General features: G+C 41.1%; 2 protein-coding genes across 5 annotated transcripts in view; one reads left to right on the forward strand and one right to left on the reverse strand.

The window, feature by feature from the left end:
• Positions 1–740: 740 nt before the first annotated feature.
• Positions 741–2,084, reverse strand: c2cd4a (C2 calcium dependent domain containing 4A). The gene has a single exon (XM_028585232.1). It carries the CDS (start codon positions 2,082–2,084, stop codon positions 741–743), a length of 1,344 nt encoding a protein of 447 aa, XP_028441033.1.
• Positions 2,085–4,746: 2,662 nt separating this feature from the next.
• Positions 4,747–16,387, forward strand: part of tln2b (talin 2b) — an 88,356-nt gene continuing 76,715 nt past the window's right edge. For 2 of the 4 annotated variants that reach the window (XM_028584268.1, XM_028584270.1), the window contains exon 1: positions 4,747–5,070. The gene's annotated coding sequence lies outside the window, so the exon portion shown is untranslated. The remainder of the gene's footprint in view (positions 5,071–16,387) is intronic. The other 2 variants (XM_028584264.1, XM_028584265.1) reach the window with 1 other exon arrangement.

The raw sequence follows: 16,387 nt of genomic DNA on the forward strand, positions 1-16,387 counted from the left end.
TTTGTAAAAATAGTGAAAGTACCATTTTGAGAAAGTCTTGTCACCTGCATGAATAAAAAAGTGAGATAAAAGGTTTTACTGATAAAAAATATACCTACCTTGACTGGCCTTGAATAATATTTGATTGAACTTGTAGAATGTGAGTTTCTCTAACAGATTCAGTTGTGCAGTCTTCATAAAATATAAAAGTATTAGATACGTATTCCGTATCATTGTTGGGGAAGGGGGGGGAGCTTGCACTGATTAGAATTAGTCATACGGTAAAAACTCCTCTCTAGGGTTGCTGGTCTCTAGTCATATTTTTAATCATTGGAAAGGTCATGAAGAAAACAACAGGCTTAGGAGAAATATGAGACGGTAGTTGTCTCAGGCCAGCTGATGCTTCCGCCACATTGACACACCAAGGAATGAAAGGGTTATAAATTATTATACACATAATAAGCAGTTATAAGGTTGGGATTCACTTTTTGTTGGTGATGGATTTGTTGTTGTTTTAAATTAACTTTATCCTGAGCATTGAATTCTGAAAATGCATGTGGAGAAAATTGGGTGAACTGTTTCTGCAGACAGACACAATTTATCATATAAAACTTATTAGCATATTGTCTTATTTTGAAATGTACTAAAGACAAACAACCTCAGTTTTCCATAATTTAATCATTATAAAATCTTGATTTACAATACAAAAATGTGAATAAATAATTTCATACATAAATAAGCAGTTAAGGAAGTACTTAGGTTTATGATGTCACAATGCTAGAAAGAGGCAAATCACAGTCACCCAGAAGATAGTCTCTTTTCAGGGTGGACATTTTGTTCACCACTTTAAAGCGAAGGGACCGCTGGCTGAGATCGTCCTCTGAGATACTATCAAAGAAGAAATCCTCATTGAAGATCGGATTACGGCTCTTTCTGATGACTGTGCTGCGTTGCTTTTGGACTTTTCCGGGCACCAGAGAGAGGCTGACGCTGCAGTTGATAATCTTGGGGTCTACAGAGAGCGGATAGAGGCCCTCAGCACTGATCAGTCGAACCCGCAGTCTTTGGTTATCCGGGCAGTACTCAGCTGAGAGTCTGAGGCTGCCATTTTTCCCTATGGGTGCCATTCTCTCCTTCATTACCTTCTCTCTGTGCAGAGTCAAGTCCATGGGGAAGATGTTGGGTGGCGCCAGGCTGTAGCTGCTGGGCAGGCCTTCAGCTAACCCATCTGATGCCCTCCTCATGACATTGGGGCTATTGTCTGTGGAGCTGCCTTCATCTGTGGACAGGGAATTGTTCCTTGACACCATTGCCTTCCTCATGTTCCTTGACAACAGCAGTTCATGGCTCAGTGCTTTGAAGAGGGAAGACTTGGCAGGGCACCTGGCCAGCAGTGGCGAGCTGAAAGGAGAGGATTCAGTAGAGGAAGTTGTATCGCTGTCCAGAGTGGCCTGCCAGTTCAGGGTGTATCCTCTCGGGGAAAGCCTGGTCAGGGTGTTAAGGCTGAATGAGGAAGGAGAGGAGGAGGGAGAAGTGGAGGGGGAGACTTTAGAGCACACGCTGGATCGACTCCTGGGCAGCAGCAGGGGAGAGGAGCCAGGATCGGAGTGGAAGAGCGATTCCTTCCTCCTAGTGTGGGGGCTCTCCAGTAAGGTGCAAAAGCCATAGCAGGTCTGAGCTTTGGCCATGTGTGGAAGAGACAAGGCAGCCTGGCTCTGGGGATCCGCATTGGTGGTCTCCTCATCACTGCAGCCATCATAGGGGCTCTCATCCACACTCTCCACCTGGATAATGTGCGGGTTCATCGCCTCATGACATGACACCTCTATTTCAGGGCTGGCCCCCCCATAGGGAGACACCTTGATTACGCAAGCAGCTCGGCTCTGCTCCGTATTCTTCAACTCCTGCAGGGATGGGATTGTTGGGGGGATGCAGAACTCGGGGATGTTGTCGGGGGTGATGACATTAGGACAGAGGGAAATCCTTTTGGGTTTGTCACCCTTTTCTCCGAACATGATGTCACTAATTTTGAAGCTGAGTTCTGCTGATGGGATAGGCAGGTAAGATCTCTCCACTGACAAGCGGATCTTCTCCACCACCCACATGGGTCCTCTGGTAAGAATTATGAAACTCTGTAAAACCAAACAGATATGCTTGTAAGTTGCTCCCTTGTGTCCTGATCAATCACCAAAGAAATTCATGTAATAATATCTACAATCATTAACTTTGCAGGAAGATTTTCTTACCTTAATATTCTGAAATGATGGATAATCCACAATATTGTCCTGAACAAGATGGACTGATAGCTCCAGCTAAAAGTTTAGACTGTTGTGAAAAATCTCAGAGGCTCTTTTTTACAGCAGGTTGGAGGTTCTCGCTTGTCAGGACCAGCACATATGTGGCTGTTTGAGGGATGAAGACAGATAAATGAAGCAGGAAACCAGTGGATGCACAGTAACACACGCCCCCTGTGCTGCTCAAACAGGATCCACCCTCTCTCCTCGGCCACTGGTTCCCATGGAAATATCAAAAACAACAACAGAGCTAAATGCCCCTGTAGAAACCGCTGTACTGTGTAGTGAGATAAGCGTACTTCGAAATTGAACAACTGTTTTTAAACAAATGGCAGGCTTTTGATTCACGTGTTTGTTTTCCATTTTAAATTAGATGGTGTGTATGACCTTGTTCTGTGAACATAAACACGGTGATCTGATAAGATAATAATTCTAAACAATTTAAGAACATTTGAAGTGCCATTACCTTTTAAAGGTAAAAGTTCAAGGGATAAAGCTGTCCCAACTTTAGTGTGTAGAGGAAAGCTATAACTTCCTACTGAAGTCCTTGTGGGATTTAAATAAATGTGGCATGTGCTATTGGTTGAACTATCCAGTATTAGGATATATTTCATATTTTCTCATGCCAGTAGCCTACTTTATTTATGCTATATCACAATAATCTTTAAAAAAAAAATATATTTTTATTGCTGCATCATCACTTCACATGGAAGATTCTAGACAGAATTTGCTTCACTACATATAAATATCCCATAATTCAGTCTGATATATTTGAATGTTGTATTTGAAATTTAAAATGACATCTTGTGGAGGTGAATGAACAATGTGATATGTATATATATATAGTGAATTCATTCATTCATCGACTAACACTCTACTATTACTGTAGAACTGCAGGTTTGGCAGGGCTGATCATAACGTCTCTTTATCAGAGATGTGGTTTCTGAAAAGTCAACATCCGTGCTAAATAGGACAAGGAGAACATTGATTTATATACAGTCAAACTGAACATTGCTCCTTACTTCATGTCAGTGCTACCCTCTTGTGGTGGGACACTGAGCAGTTGTATTATGATTGATCACCAAAATGAATTTTAGAAAGTTGTATTTGTGGTGGGTCTGTACGTGAATAGCTATAACTTGACATTTACTGTATATCCCAAAGGAAACTTCTTGACAATCGAACAAACCTATGTCAGTTCTGCTTGATTTCGACAGTCCCTTTATTTGTGTCCCTTGGCTTTCCTTCGAAAGTGGTAAGAGAAAGTGGAGAGATCCTGTCCAAAAGCTTCACTCTGCCCTGGCCAAGGTTCAAGTGGAGTAACTTGGTTACTTAAGTTACCAGGCACTAAATGACAGAATGATGGCAGTGCTAACAATATTCCAGGAAAGTGTCCTAAATGGAGAACTTCTCAGAAATGTTTTTCCAAAATGTTCACGTCACATCTGTAATTTAAGTGTAGCCTACCTTGTGCCTCTCAAATCAAGTGTAAGAATCTAACGAATTTGATGTATATTATAAAGATGTTATAAAAAAATAGAAACTCTATTTATCTGAAAATATTATCTAAACTGAAGTTGATCAGAACACACACATACATGCCTACTTTATGTGAGTCTGCTCTGTGTTTGTACACAATACCTAAAAAAATCAAAATCATGAATACAGTTTTACCAAATTTAATATAACATGCATATTAATTGGCAGGAGGGAAAGGTTTAATTGCGACGTTCTTTGGTTGTCTGGTTGCCATCAATAACAGCTACCAGTAATACTTAGGGAGTAGCTCAGCATTTTCTGTGATTCAGAAGAAGGAAAGTATGCTGGCAAAAACATAGCCATGCAAACCAGGGAGACAGATGATCAATCACCTTCTGATGTTTTAATATGTAAAATACTAATAAGGTATATTAATATGTAGTTTATAAATATTGACAGCCCCTGACTTTGTTTTTCTAAGTGTCTGATCTTATCTTTACATGGAGGCTTGAACATCTCCATTAGGGGGCAGTATATGCTCAAACATAAAACAGTACACCCCCTGAGATGATACACCGAGAGGGAGATACATTAAACACTCTCTATTATTTGGCCTGCAAAGATTTGCAAAACTGTAAATACAACCTAAATAAGCTAATCAAATACTGACGTACATGGTATATGGATTCATCATTCAGATTGCAAAAAAATATTTCAAAAATATTAACAGGTTTCTGTTCTGTTTCTGGATGCCATTCGTCTGACATGTACTGTGTTTTATTTCCTACTGCAGACAGGATGGCTATAACATAATCTTCCATGTGCCATTGATCTTGTGTCAAGTGCCACAGCAGTAGTCTATGGGCTGTCCAACACTGATGGTTCTGCTGACACGCTTTCAGCAGGTGTACTTCACTGCACAAATTCGAAGCATTTTCAAAATAAGAGCGAGCTGAGTCATTCAAATCTTTCGTGCGTTGATCTTTAAGCGTTGCATGGTTATCGGGTCTATTTTATCTCGCAGGATTGCTCATCTGTATCAATCAGCCTACTCTTGAGCCTTTAAACCATATTGATCTGGCTACATCTATGTTTATCAGAAACACGATTGACTGTGACGCCGCTTCCTTTTTTTTTCGGCGCATAGATATGCGGTCGTTTTTCTTTTCCCCCCCATCTCTCTCCACTGTAGCTACGATAAACGAGGAGGGGCTTGATGCCGTGGAGGAGGCAGCCTGGCAGGCTGAGCTGACCCGCTTGCGGTGTGTGTCGCCTAGCCTACATCCAAGCCAGGTCGCATGCATTAACGAGTGATCAGGTAGGATTTTGCCTTCATTTTCTGTGTGTTTTTAAACCCTGGCGCTGTTGTTTCAAGGTGCTTTTCCGCCCAAACGGGCTCACTACAGGGAGGAGGGACCGCTCGATGTTGGCTCAGCAGAAGCGCTGAAAACATTTCATATTAACAGCCTGCAAACGACCTTTCACATGATTAGTGTGATGTGTTCCACTTCACCATCTATTTGCTCTTCTTTGGATTTAAGCGATTTGCTTCATCCGGTGCGTTATTATACGTCTGTCAAATCTATGTCTTCGCCTAATGTGTGACTGGCTGCTTTTGACATTGCCAGATAAGAGGTAATAAGATGAATATTTTGTTGACCTACTTGTTTGACGTTGTTGCGTTGTTAGTGCTTGGAAGGAGGCTAAATGGGCAACTAATGCTGCCCAGCATCATTTGCTGCTCTGCAAAGAAATGTGCTGTACAGTAACTTGGACTTGACCTGAATGTTATCTGGAACGGCTCAACATCAAAGCTAAGCGAGGCTGTAGTGCGAATGCAGGGATGTAACCACTGATGATTTACAGTAGGCTGACAGAAATGTGGGCAGAGTATGCAAGGGATGCTCTGTAATGGTCAGTTTTGGTCAAGTTTGTTGAGACTGCTAAAGCTTTCTAGCCCACTAATCCTTTGCCCCAGTGGGTGGAAAAAAGCTGCTATTATATTGGAGCTCATGTATTTTTATGTAGGAAAATTCCTTTTTTTAGTTTTTACCTGACACCTGCCTGCTTGCAGAGGTCAGAGTGCATGCTCACCTGGTTATACTTTCTTTAAGACACCAGCAGACAGGATGTGCATTCCCTGATCGAAGGACATGACTCCTTTAACTGCTAAACCGCCCCGCTGCCTCGTACAGTTGTGTATGTGCTGCACTTGTGTAGAGATATTTTATGAGCTGTGACAAGGTTGTTTCTCAGGTACAGGGGGTTACATGTTACTCCAACACAGTGGCTGTGGGGTGAAGGGGCCACACAGTACTGTACACCCCTACATATCTTTCCATGTTTGGTTTTACATTAGGTTGTGGAACAAATGTGTGAGTGTTGGGCTGACTCGCTATGCCAATCCAAATTAGCTACATGTCAGCCTCTTCCGACATTCTCGTTTACAGAAGAAGCTTTTGGCTGCTATGACCAACTGTTTGAAAACAATTCACCCCACCCTTCTACATTATACAGCAGCTGAGCTTTCTCTAGGAGCGGCATCTTGGATTTTTAAGGGTCAATTCAAGGATACTCATGCCTTAAGGGGGTTTTCAAACCAATATTGCAGAGTGACATGTTTTGCCTGAGTGATGTAACTAGAAGAGTCAAGTTGTATCAGCAGACAGCTGTGATTCTGGATGGCTTTATACAGTAAGGCACCACTGAGAGTGTTTGGGGCTTGATTCCAACTGGGAGTAGCGATATTAAAAGTATACTCCCTGGTGCTACTGTAAGGCACCAGTTAGTGTAGGTTAAAAGCATCCACCAATGACACTATAGGGAATGGCATACTAGTAGTAGTAGTAGTAGTAGTAGTAGTAGCAGCATTGTTGCGTGATGCTTAATGAATTTGTATCATTTCCACATAGGCTATCTGTGTCTGTTAAGTATCAATTAAATGGTAGAGGGCTGCATTCTGGTTTCACACGTTCTGAAAAGTATACAGTCCATACAGTGTACATACGGAGTTTCAAAACCAATAGGTTGGATGTTGACAGTTGATGGCGTCAAGCTTCACCAATTATGCTTTGGCGCTGAAGTCTGCTTTGTGTGATGGAGTAGAGGTCTTTAGTAGGCACGATTTGGGGAAAAAGACTTGAACATGTCTTTACATAATCAAAACATGCTAATGTCAAATGCATGCATTCAATAAATTAATTGAAGGAGAGTCATTTATGAGTCATTTAAAAATTAAATCGTGAACCGGGGTGAATCGAGATCGCAATTTTTATAATGATTTATTGTGCAGGCCTAGTCTTTTTAGTGTATTTCAACATATTTTCAAAGAGGTTAAGTGATAGGTTCATAGGTGCATCCCTTATAGTTTGTAGTAAAAAGATTTGTTGAATGGCAGATTGGCAAAAATGTGCTAATGGAGAATAATCTCCATATTACATAGTTCTGAAATGGCTTTTTGAGTCGTAAATACATTTCCCTTATAATGGAATTGAATGTGTATGTAAATCTCAGCAGTGGTACACTGGACCTGTTGGTTTACAATATGAGCCCTTTGCTTGCCCATGTTTAATAAAGAAACAGAGACCTTCCCAATCTGAGGATCTGCAATGAGTACTGCACACTTTCCCACAGCACAGTACACAGATATAATTAGATCACAGCACCAACAATGTCAGAAGCTCGCATGCAGCATGCATCTGCCAGCGGCTACTGATAAAAGCTTACTGTTCCATCAAACACAACACAGATATTACTCACAGGAACCAAGGTTATAAGAGCAATGTTTGTAATCTTGTGCCAAAAGAAATCTGAAAAGTTTTAAACTTGAAAAAAAGTAGAACAAACTGGTAGATATCAACATTCGACATGTCCTCTTGTCTAAGCTTTTGAAATATTATATACTGCAATTTCACTTTGCAGTGGTAATTAAAACCAAGCACTATTTAAACGGTGCCTTTTTCCCAGCTATTGAAGAGGCCATTACCTCAGTAATTCCGTAATATGGGAGAGCTATTAAGGGTATCTCTGCTACAACATAGTTCACTCTTTCAGCTCTGCGCCTCATTTGGGGAATCACAGGAGCCGTGTGCTCTTATCAATTGCTCTTAGTCAGTTTTTTTTTACAATTGTCCAGCCCAGGGAGAAACACACAATCCTTAAACTTTTCCATAAATAACTATAACAAGGTCATGCATTCCCAAGTAAGTATTTTGATCCACAGTTGAGAAAAAGCAATTGTTAAAGACAAAGCCTTAACTGTATTTCCGTGCTGTTCATTAGAAAGTGATTTTCCTCTCAGCTGTTGCAGTTGCTCCGTCATCAAGAATACATTCCTGGTCGGAATTCCCCAGGAAATGTTCAGCGGGTGGGGGGGGATTGGGAAGTAAGGGTTTGAGAGTCATTGGAGAGTGTGATTGCTGAACCATATTTAATGCATGAGTGTGTAGGAGGTGGAAACTAAAACACACCCCATGCTGTCACTGTGACCCAATCTTTTGTGTTTCGTGTTTACCGATGAAATAGATCCCTCCTATGTATTTTCCTGCTGCTGTCTCTCTGTGATCGCAGCCTCTTTAGGGCCTGGCTCGCCTCCAGATCTGTTTCTATAGAACAAGAGGTAGATGTATAAACTGGCTGCCATTCTCATTCCTCCACTAGTACATCAATCTGAATTCAGAATTGTTTCTGTATTTTTCCCGAGCAGATGATTGTGGCAGGCAGTCAATATGTCAGAGCTGTTATGCAGATGGGTCTTTTTTTATTTTTTATTAGCAAGCACTTGATTTGAAGTAAAGTTGATCTCACATCAGATTAAATTGGCTGTACGCTTGATTAATAATTGTTGGCCTTTATATCAGTGTGTATCAGTATTAGTACATCCACAGGTCAGTCAATTGTTGATCCTATAATAGCAGTTTAATGGACTTTCTTTTTGCGTAAGCAGACTCAAGAATTAGGTTAGTAGATCCCGTCGTGGTGTGCTTCAGGTCAGAGGCAGTGGCACAGGCACTTCTCTTCAGCGCGTCATATGAGATGCCAGTTTAAAGCAGCAGATGACAGGTCTGACTTCCCTGTCATGCACACAGTACATGGTCCCAAATTGGGTTAGTGACAGAAAGGAAAAGATGTGTGATCTGAGGGTTCCCTGAGCACCGGCTGTCGGCTTAAGTAAATAGCTGTCTACTTATCTTTGTATGCTTTTATATAGGAATTTTAGTAAATTTAGGTACATTTTTTCAATTGTCGTTAATTTAATAAATATTCTTTCACCTAATCTTCGTGCGTGCGAGCGTGTGTGTGTTTTGAAGAAGGGCTATTTTGTTGAATTTTAATTTAGCTGCGAGTGAGCATCTGACGAGTATTTTTGCTGAAATTTTAAATAGTTTATTACTTTATTGGCATTTATTTGTATTTCTGAAGTGTCTAGTGTGAAGAGAATAAGTATGCAATTTACACTACATTATTTTCTGTTGTTACACCTTTGTTTTTGCATTACAGGAACACTGGAATGATCAGAAACATGGCTCACTCTGCCTGATGCTTATCAGTGCTAAGGATCATGTGATACCTATGCTAAAGCTCATGTGATATACAGCCTCCTCTGAAAACTAATGCTCTTTTGTCTCTGACATGTTACTGTGTATAACCAGTTTGAGTGAATACAATTAAGAATCCATAATGCATTGCATTTGAGTACACAAGGAGCTGATGTACATCATTCTGTTTAAGTCAATATTTTACCTTCTGTTCTTACAGTGCAAAATGCTACTTTGGGTTTTAGTGGCCACAGAATCCATAGAACACATTTTATGACCTGGTAGTCTTTGTTCAGTTATAATGGCTGCTTGTGTCACCTTGTTGTAACCAGCCCAGCTTCTTTGTACTTTATTGGACGTACTAGTGCATCTCAGTGTCTTTGTTCAAAAACATATTTGAAGGTACATTTAAAAAAGTGTTATTGTGCATTCACAGTGTCTTTTGGATGTGGTAATGATGCATTATCGAAGAAATGCAATTACTTCTCTAAGACTGTATATGTTAAGAGTTTTAGTATACTTTGTTGTTATTGTTTGTGCTCTGCTTTTGGTAGTGTTTGTTGTGGCCAGTATCACAAAGAAAGCACATTAGAGGCACACTCTCAAAGGCTCTGATGTTTTTGCCCCCTTTATCAGCATGCTGGGAGTGTTTTTCACTGGCAGGGGGTCTCCTAGGAACGCCACAGGAGCTAGAGGTCAATGACAGTGGGGCGGAGATCGAGGCACTTGCTATCGATCTGCATCAGTGATGCATCACAGCCAAATACAGCGTGGTAGGGGTCCTGCACCACAGCACTGTTCAGACAATAATCACTTGATGAGACAACGATTTGTTTTGTTTTTTACATCTATGACACAATTGTTTCACTTATTGATAAAAATGAAAAAGCAGCGTTTAGTAATCCCAGAATGGGATGTCCAGAGGCTTACACAATATTTTGGACAGAGGAAACAAAGGCTAGCTGCACAGAGGCGAGATGCAATAACAGACAGATAAAGTAAACAAAATGATATTGCTGTTGAATGGCACTGTGGATCTAGTTTTAGGAAGAATTGACATGGCAGTAGCTTCACATCAAGGTTAATTGAGGGCCATCAGGTACTTTGTGTGTACAGCAGCTGTCGGGCTGTTTTTGACACTGCCTGGGAGAAAGGACTCTCCTGTCGGAAGAGCAGCACTGAAATTACTGCTATCCCCTGCTCTGATCCTCGGCAGGCTGCGAGGGTTGCTGACCGAGCGAGAACTCTTTCGGTCTCTGCCTCTCTCTCTCTCTCTCTCTCTCTCTCTCTCTCTCTCTCTCTCTCTCTCCCTCTCTCCCTCCCCCTCTCTCCCCCCCCTCCCTCTCTCTGCTCAGGGCTACGTAGTGTCAGCACCTTGAGTCTTAAAGAAGAAACTGTGGACTGCTCTGACACACTCTTGTTAAATCATCATTTCACTTTGGCCTGACGGAAGTGGTGCATTTAGCAGCTGGATGCTGTCCTGTATAAGTGATTGTGTTACTTTAGCCTTGTATTTTCAGCTCATCAGCAGTGCAGTGACCTTGTGTAAAGGGCAGAGCGACTCTCTGGTTACCCTTAGTGGAAGGCAATAGCTAGGATTACATTTGTTGCTCTGTTTTTGGTGATGGAACGATAAAGTTGACTCCGGAGACCATGGCATGATTTGTATTGGTACTCTTCAAAAAACTTTTCATGACAGTGACCATTTTGAACTTGGACCCCATGTTGGTTGGGAAAACTGAACCTGGAAGTACAGCCCAGATATACCATACTGTGTTGCACAAAGGTGTAGGCCTCTCTGTAGTCTATATCCATGATGTTCCACTTATGGGATTGCCCTCGTTCTGCCGGATATTCCGCCAGATGTCACTCTTTTCGGATGTCCGATTTCGGATGTCTGTTACCTTCCGCTTTCTTTGTGTTGTAATTTTAACCTCCGGTTGATGTATGAGGATTATGGTTAACTGCTCCTCTGATCTCTGCAGGGTAAATCCAGACAGCTAGCTAGACTATCTGTCCAATCTGAGTTTTCTGTCGCATGACTAAAACAACCTTTGAACGTACACGTTCCACCAAAACAAGTTCCTTCCCGAGGCTATTTTGCAGCGGCACCGTGGCTCTGCTCGGCGCTTAGCACCTCCCAAGGTGATTATGATTTGTTTAAAGAAATGCCAATAAATGAGAACATGTTTTTTTTCCCATCCTGGATTGCTTTGTTGTCTAGCCAGACCCTCCTACGCAGCCCTGTAGAGGAAGGTCTGGCAACGCGAGACTAGCCTCTCTGCTACCAAAGAAATCTCTAGTTAACCAGTAGTCATGGACTTTCTTCGATTAATTGATCAGTTGACTTAACAGGAAAATCTCTCAAATTGTCTCTCCAGTGTTATCATCCTTCCACACATTAAATCAGTTATGCAGATGGATCTGTCAAAATCTAGTGCTTATTAAAAACCAAACCTTTGTCATTTTCTTGGTGACTAATGATTATTAGCTACTTCTCATTAAAGCTGCACTCATGAATGTTTTTTTATATTAACATTAAATGCCAAACGGTTTCTAGTATCAGCAGAAAATTGCCTTCAATGACACAGCTCTATACATACATTGACATATACAATATATAAGAGATGGTGGAGACCAAAACAGAGCTAAAATAGAACGATTGGACTCACATTCTAAAGGTGAACAGAAACACAAAACACACAAATATTAATGCTAATGTAGCTCCGTGTTTTCTACTGTGGATGTGTACAGTAAATAGGCTATTTTTTGCTAACACATTAGCCTGAAAGGTGCAGTAAGCGATGCCGCGCAGAGATTGTTGACTCAACTGCCAAACAAATACAACCCAACCCCCCCCTCTATATTATTTACTGTTGACTGTATTAAGGCTGATGACGTTCTACCACATTTAATACATGAGAACTTTGGCTAGGGGTTTATAAAAAATCACGTCTTTAAGTAAGATGAGTGGTTTTGGTATCAGTACACAGATATATCTTGGGCACTAGTGTCAAAACATTTCAAATGATACTCAGCCCTAGTGACCAATTACTTGACTATTTCAGGCTGCAACTCTACTAAGATTCAGCATAAAGCACTGGGAACACTTGGATTCAGACACAAACATTTTACAAGACTTCTACAGTGAGCGCGAGTACAGTATCTAACATCTGTTCATTTTATAACAGTTATATTCATCTGCCTTCATGAATGTTTTGACTCAACCTTAGTTGTTATGCTGATCCTCTGGGTTGAGTACGACACAAATTCTAAATAGCCGCTGTGGGAATAAGGTCACCTGGCCTAATGGCACAAAATCATTAGCAAAGGAGGAAATTTAGGAAAGTTAGGCATTAATTATACAAATTATGTTTTATACTGTAACCTTGTTTGTCGGTACGCCGTTGTTTTTAGAGCTGAACAAGAGCTGAATATAAATGTTGACTTTCTTCAGAACATGCATTGTCATTGCCAAATCAGAACCAAGAGCTGGCTTGCGTTTGTGTTCAATTTCCTGTACCTATCCCTGTCAGCAGCCACTGAAGTGCGGGAGATATCAACATCCTCCTAAAGCAGATTCTAATATAATCTCTTGTCTCTTAGTGTTTTTTTAAACCCATCATTATATCCATATCTTGGCCTGTTAGTGATATTGCATGGCATCTAATGCTGGGTTTGTTTCTCGGGAACGCCTCCTGGATCTTGTGGGATTTTGTGTGTAATTACACCGAAGAGAAATCAGTATTGCCTTTACAGAACAGAAATAAGAAAAAGCTAGCCTTAATTCATCACCTGCAAAGTATAGTAAAGCACTGGGGACAAAGCATGTCTCATTGTTATTGACTAGCTCCTTGAGGATGCTGATATTTTTGTGTATACAAGAGACTTTCCTAGCCAAACAAGATCTGTATAAACTTAATTCTGTTAATAATGATTTCCACAGGGCTGGGGAGTCTACAACAGATTTAAGCATGGGAATAGTGCATGGCAGAATACCTGGGGGAGTGGCCATTCTTTGGCATAAGAAATATGATCCACTGATCAGTGTGATAAAGCTGGAGGTGGACTGGTGCATAGCAATTAAAGTAGTACATAAATAAGAATGCTGTTGTAATTTTAAATGTTTACACTCCTTATGAATGTTACCAAAATGAGGATAAATATCTTAATAGGTTTACTTTTTTAAGTTATCTTATTAAAGAATGTGCATATACAAACATATTTGTTGTGGGTGATATAAATGCTGATATGTTGGATAATAACTCAGTATTTGGTCAACACTTTTTCAAGTTTGAAAATGATATGGTGTTCATTTCTTGCTACCATTACCATCTGTTCAGTCCACTATATGACAGCTGTTTGCTTCTCTTTCCGTTGAGTCTTCAGTTTCCTCGAACAGGAGATTGATGGACCTGCAGCCAATAGAGGGTAGCTGCCCACATGCAGTGGATATGCTACCCCTGAGAGGTTATACCCACAAGATGACACCCTCTCACTCTAGTCTGGTTGGGATGGAGTCATATAACATAGCCAGGTGTGTGTGCCAGCCTGAGGTCAAAGGTCATTCTAGTGCTAATGATCACAACTGGGGATCCTCCCTTTTAAATACAGTATGAAGTGGCTGTTGTGCAGCTTGGTGCCTCCGGTAATTCTTAATTTCCTCTGATTTGTTTCTGCTGTGTCTCATTCATTATCTATGCTTTCTGCCCTTTTCATAATCCAAAATCAAATGTAGTGCTGCCACATGTGGGATTATTGATGCTGTTATTTAATGACTGTCATGATCTTTGGCATTCATTTGTGATTTACGGTCTAAGTGAAGAGCTCATACTGGGAAACATGCACTATATTTACAGTGTGATTTGATTTCTTTGTGCCTGGGAAAAGGCTGTCATAAATTACAGGAATCTCATGGAGTGAGGCCCTGTGAAGCTTTATAAATTCCCCACTGGGAGGTGGGACAAAGAGACAGCGGAGGAGGCTGTGCTCTGAAAGGACGATCTGTATGCAACTTCAGTGGGAGACAGCATCCTCGACACATGGCACAAGCTCAGAGGCATTGCTAAGAATGTGGCTGGCTTGTCATGTAAGGCGGTTCACTGCACTCTGTTAGCTACATCCTGCGAGCCCTCCTCATTCAGCCACTTTGTGCAGATAAGGCTTGCTAAGGGTATTTTAGGAGGACCTGCTTGGTGTTGCTAGTACAGAGGTTCCTGGGTTTATTTATTCCCAGCAGTGAGTGAAACTATCTTTAATCCAAACCAACAGCACTAATGACGTTCTGCCAATATCTTCTGTGCATACACATGGCCAGCACATCTTGGATGGCTCAATGAGATGGATCTGTCTGCCTCCCTTTGGTGCAGAACTGTGGGACTAATTGAATTACACATCCCCCTCCTTAGCTTCTCAGTCCCATGGGAGTGCACAACTAATCATTTGGAATCTCTGTTTTTCAGAAATGAGGAAGGGCGAGTATATCAATGGTTCTCCTATGAGCAGCCAACTGTATAGCCACTGTTGTTTACTTTTCCATAACATCTCCATAGCTAACGCAGGATTAGATGGCGTTACTCCAAGAGGATCCAAACCTTTTGACCTTTTAAAGGGCCATGGTCCCACCACAGCTGGTGCCCAGATGTACCCCACAAAGTTGCATTGCTCGCTAATGAAATAAGAGTTCAATTTAGGAAGTTGGCTGATGACTTTTCCCCAGAGCAAAATATTATAATTTCATTGAAGTATAAGAATGTATGTGACCTCACTCCACACATTTACTAGATTTTATTATGTTGATGCAACTTGGAGAAATAGTTTTATTTGGATGGGTCTGTATAGATTTTATTTGACATTTTGAGGATATTATATTATACTATATACTTCAACTGAAATGTTGTTAACAAGTAGACCAAGTTACAATAATGGACCTTTCCCTGCCTATGGTGTGCAGGAGAGGTGTGCGCTAACGCCAAACATTGTAAAATGTCAAACCTGCCGGAAGTCCTAAGCCCACAGCTTAAAATTGTGACAAAGGATGTCGTGAAGATTAATATTAAACGCAATTAAACCCTGTTTACTTAACTGCTGGTTGATGTAAAGCATTGTTACAAACATCCACAGTGCAATTATGGCCAGTATTATGAAATGGATATAGCGCGTATAGGAAGGAAAAAAAACACATGCAGGGGAAATTAAAGCAGTGAAATAATAATACATTTTGTGTCATGCATGTTTCATGGTTATCACTGGAGGTCATACTTTACCTGTAACCTTTTTACAGTAAATAGATTTTCTACATGCTTCAATTTTAGTCATGTTCTTCAGGTAATGAAAATCAGTTAGGAGCTTAGTAAATCGGGCTCTAACAGTCTTTCATCATAGACTGTTTTACAGTCTATGTATTCATACAACATGACTGGATCTAAATGCTTAACTGCAGCAGCAATGCAAGTATGCTGTATGTTAGAGTGGAAATTGTTCCCCTTTCTTTGCCCTCTGTCAAACATTGGTAAAGCTGTGGTGAAACATATACATTGGGTGTCTTGATCATCCGCTATTATGAATCCCTGCGTCTGTCTGTGGCGCTTTTGTTGTCGCCCTTTCATAAATCAGATTTACGGCTACATCTGTAGTGCCCATGCTAATGAAGTAACACCCAGTGCAGAGACACAGCATTGATTTCATTTCCTGCTTCTCTGGCTGCTCCCTGGGTAGCTAGATGGAGATTACATGGCGATGTCATATAAAAGGAGAGATTAAAGAATCTGTATCCAACTGGAGTGTCACAGATGTGTGCTCAGCCTCACAATTAGATGCAGAAGTTTAAGAGAGAGCAGCAGAGTTGGCGCTCAGTACCATTGGCTTCCTCTCTTTTCCTACAGATCTTTGGAGCGTAACTTTTTGTCTTGTTAACTCAAGCTGGATGTGGAGGTTGGCAGGTTCTTTTCTCTCCCACACATCTCTGTCAATGATTCGGATGATACTACTCCCTGTCAGAGATCTGCGGAGGGGCAACGATGAAATGGATGGGTTGTCCAGTTATTATGGAACAGAGGAGGGCACAATTCATAGCTGCCTGCATGCTTGCCTGCCTTC

This window comes from Perca flavescens, chromosome 8 (genome assembly GCF_004354835.1).
Source record: "Perca flavescens isolate YP-PL-M2 chromosome 8, PFLA_1.0, whole genome shotgun sequence".
NCBI lineage: Eukaryota > Metazoa > Chordata > Actinopteri > Perciformes > Percidae > Perca > Perca flavescens.

Bases quoted from the DNA above. Each gene is read 5' to 3' on its own strand.
- c2cd4a (XM_028585232.1), bottom strand. From the start codon at position 2,084: ATGTGGGTGGTGGAGAAGATCCGCTTGTCAGTGGAGAGATCTTACCTG.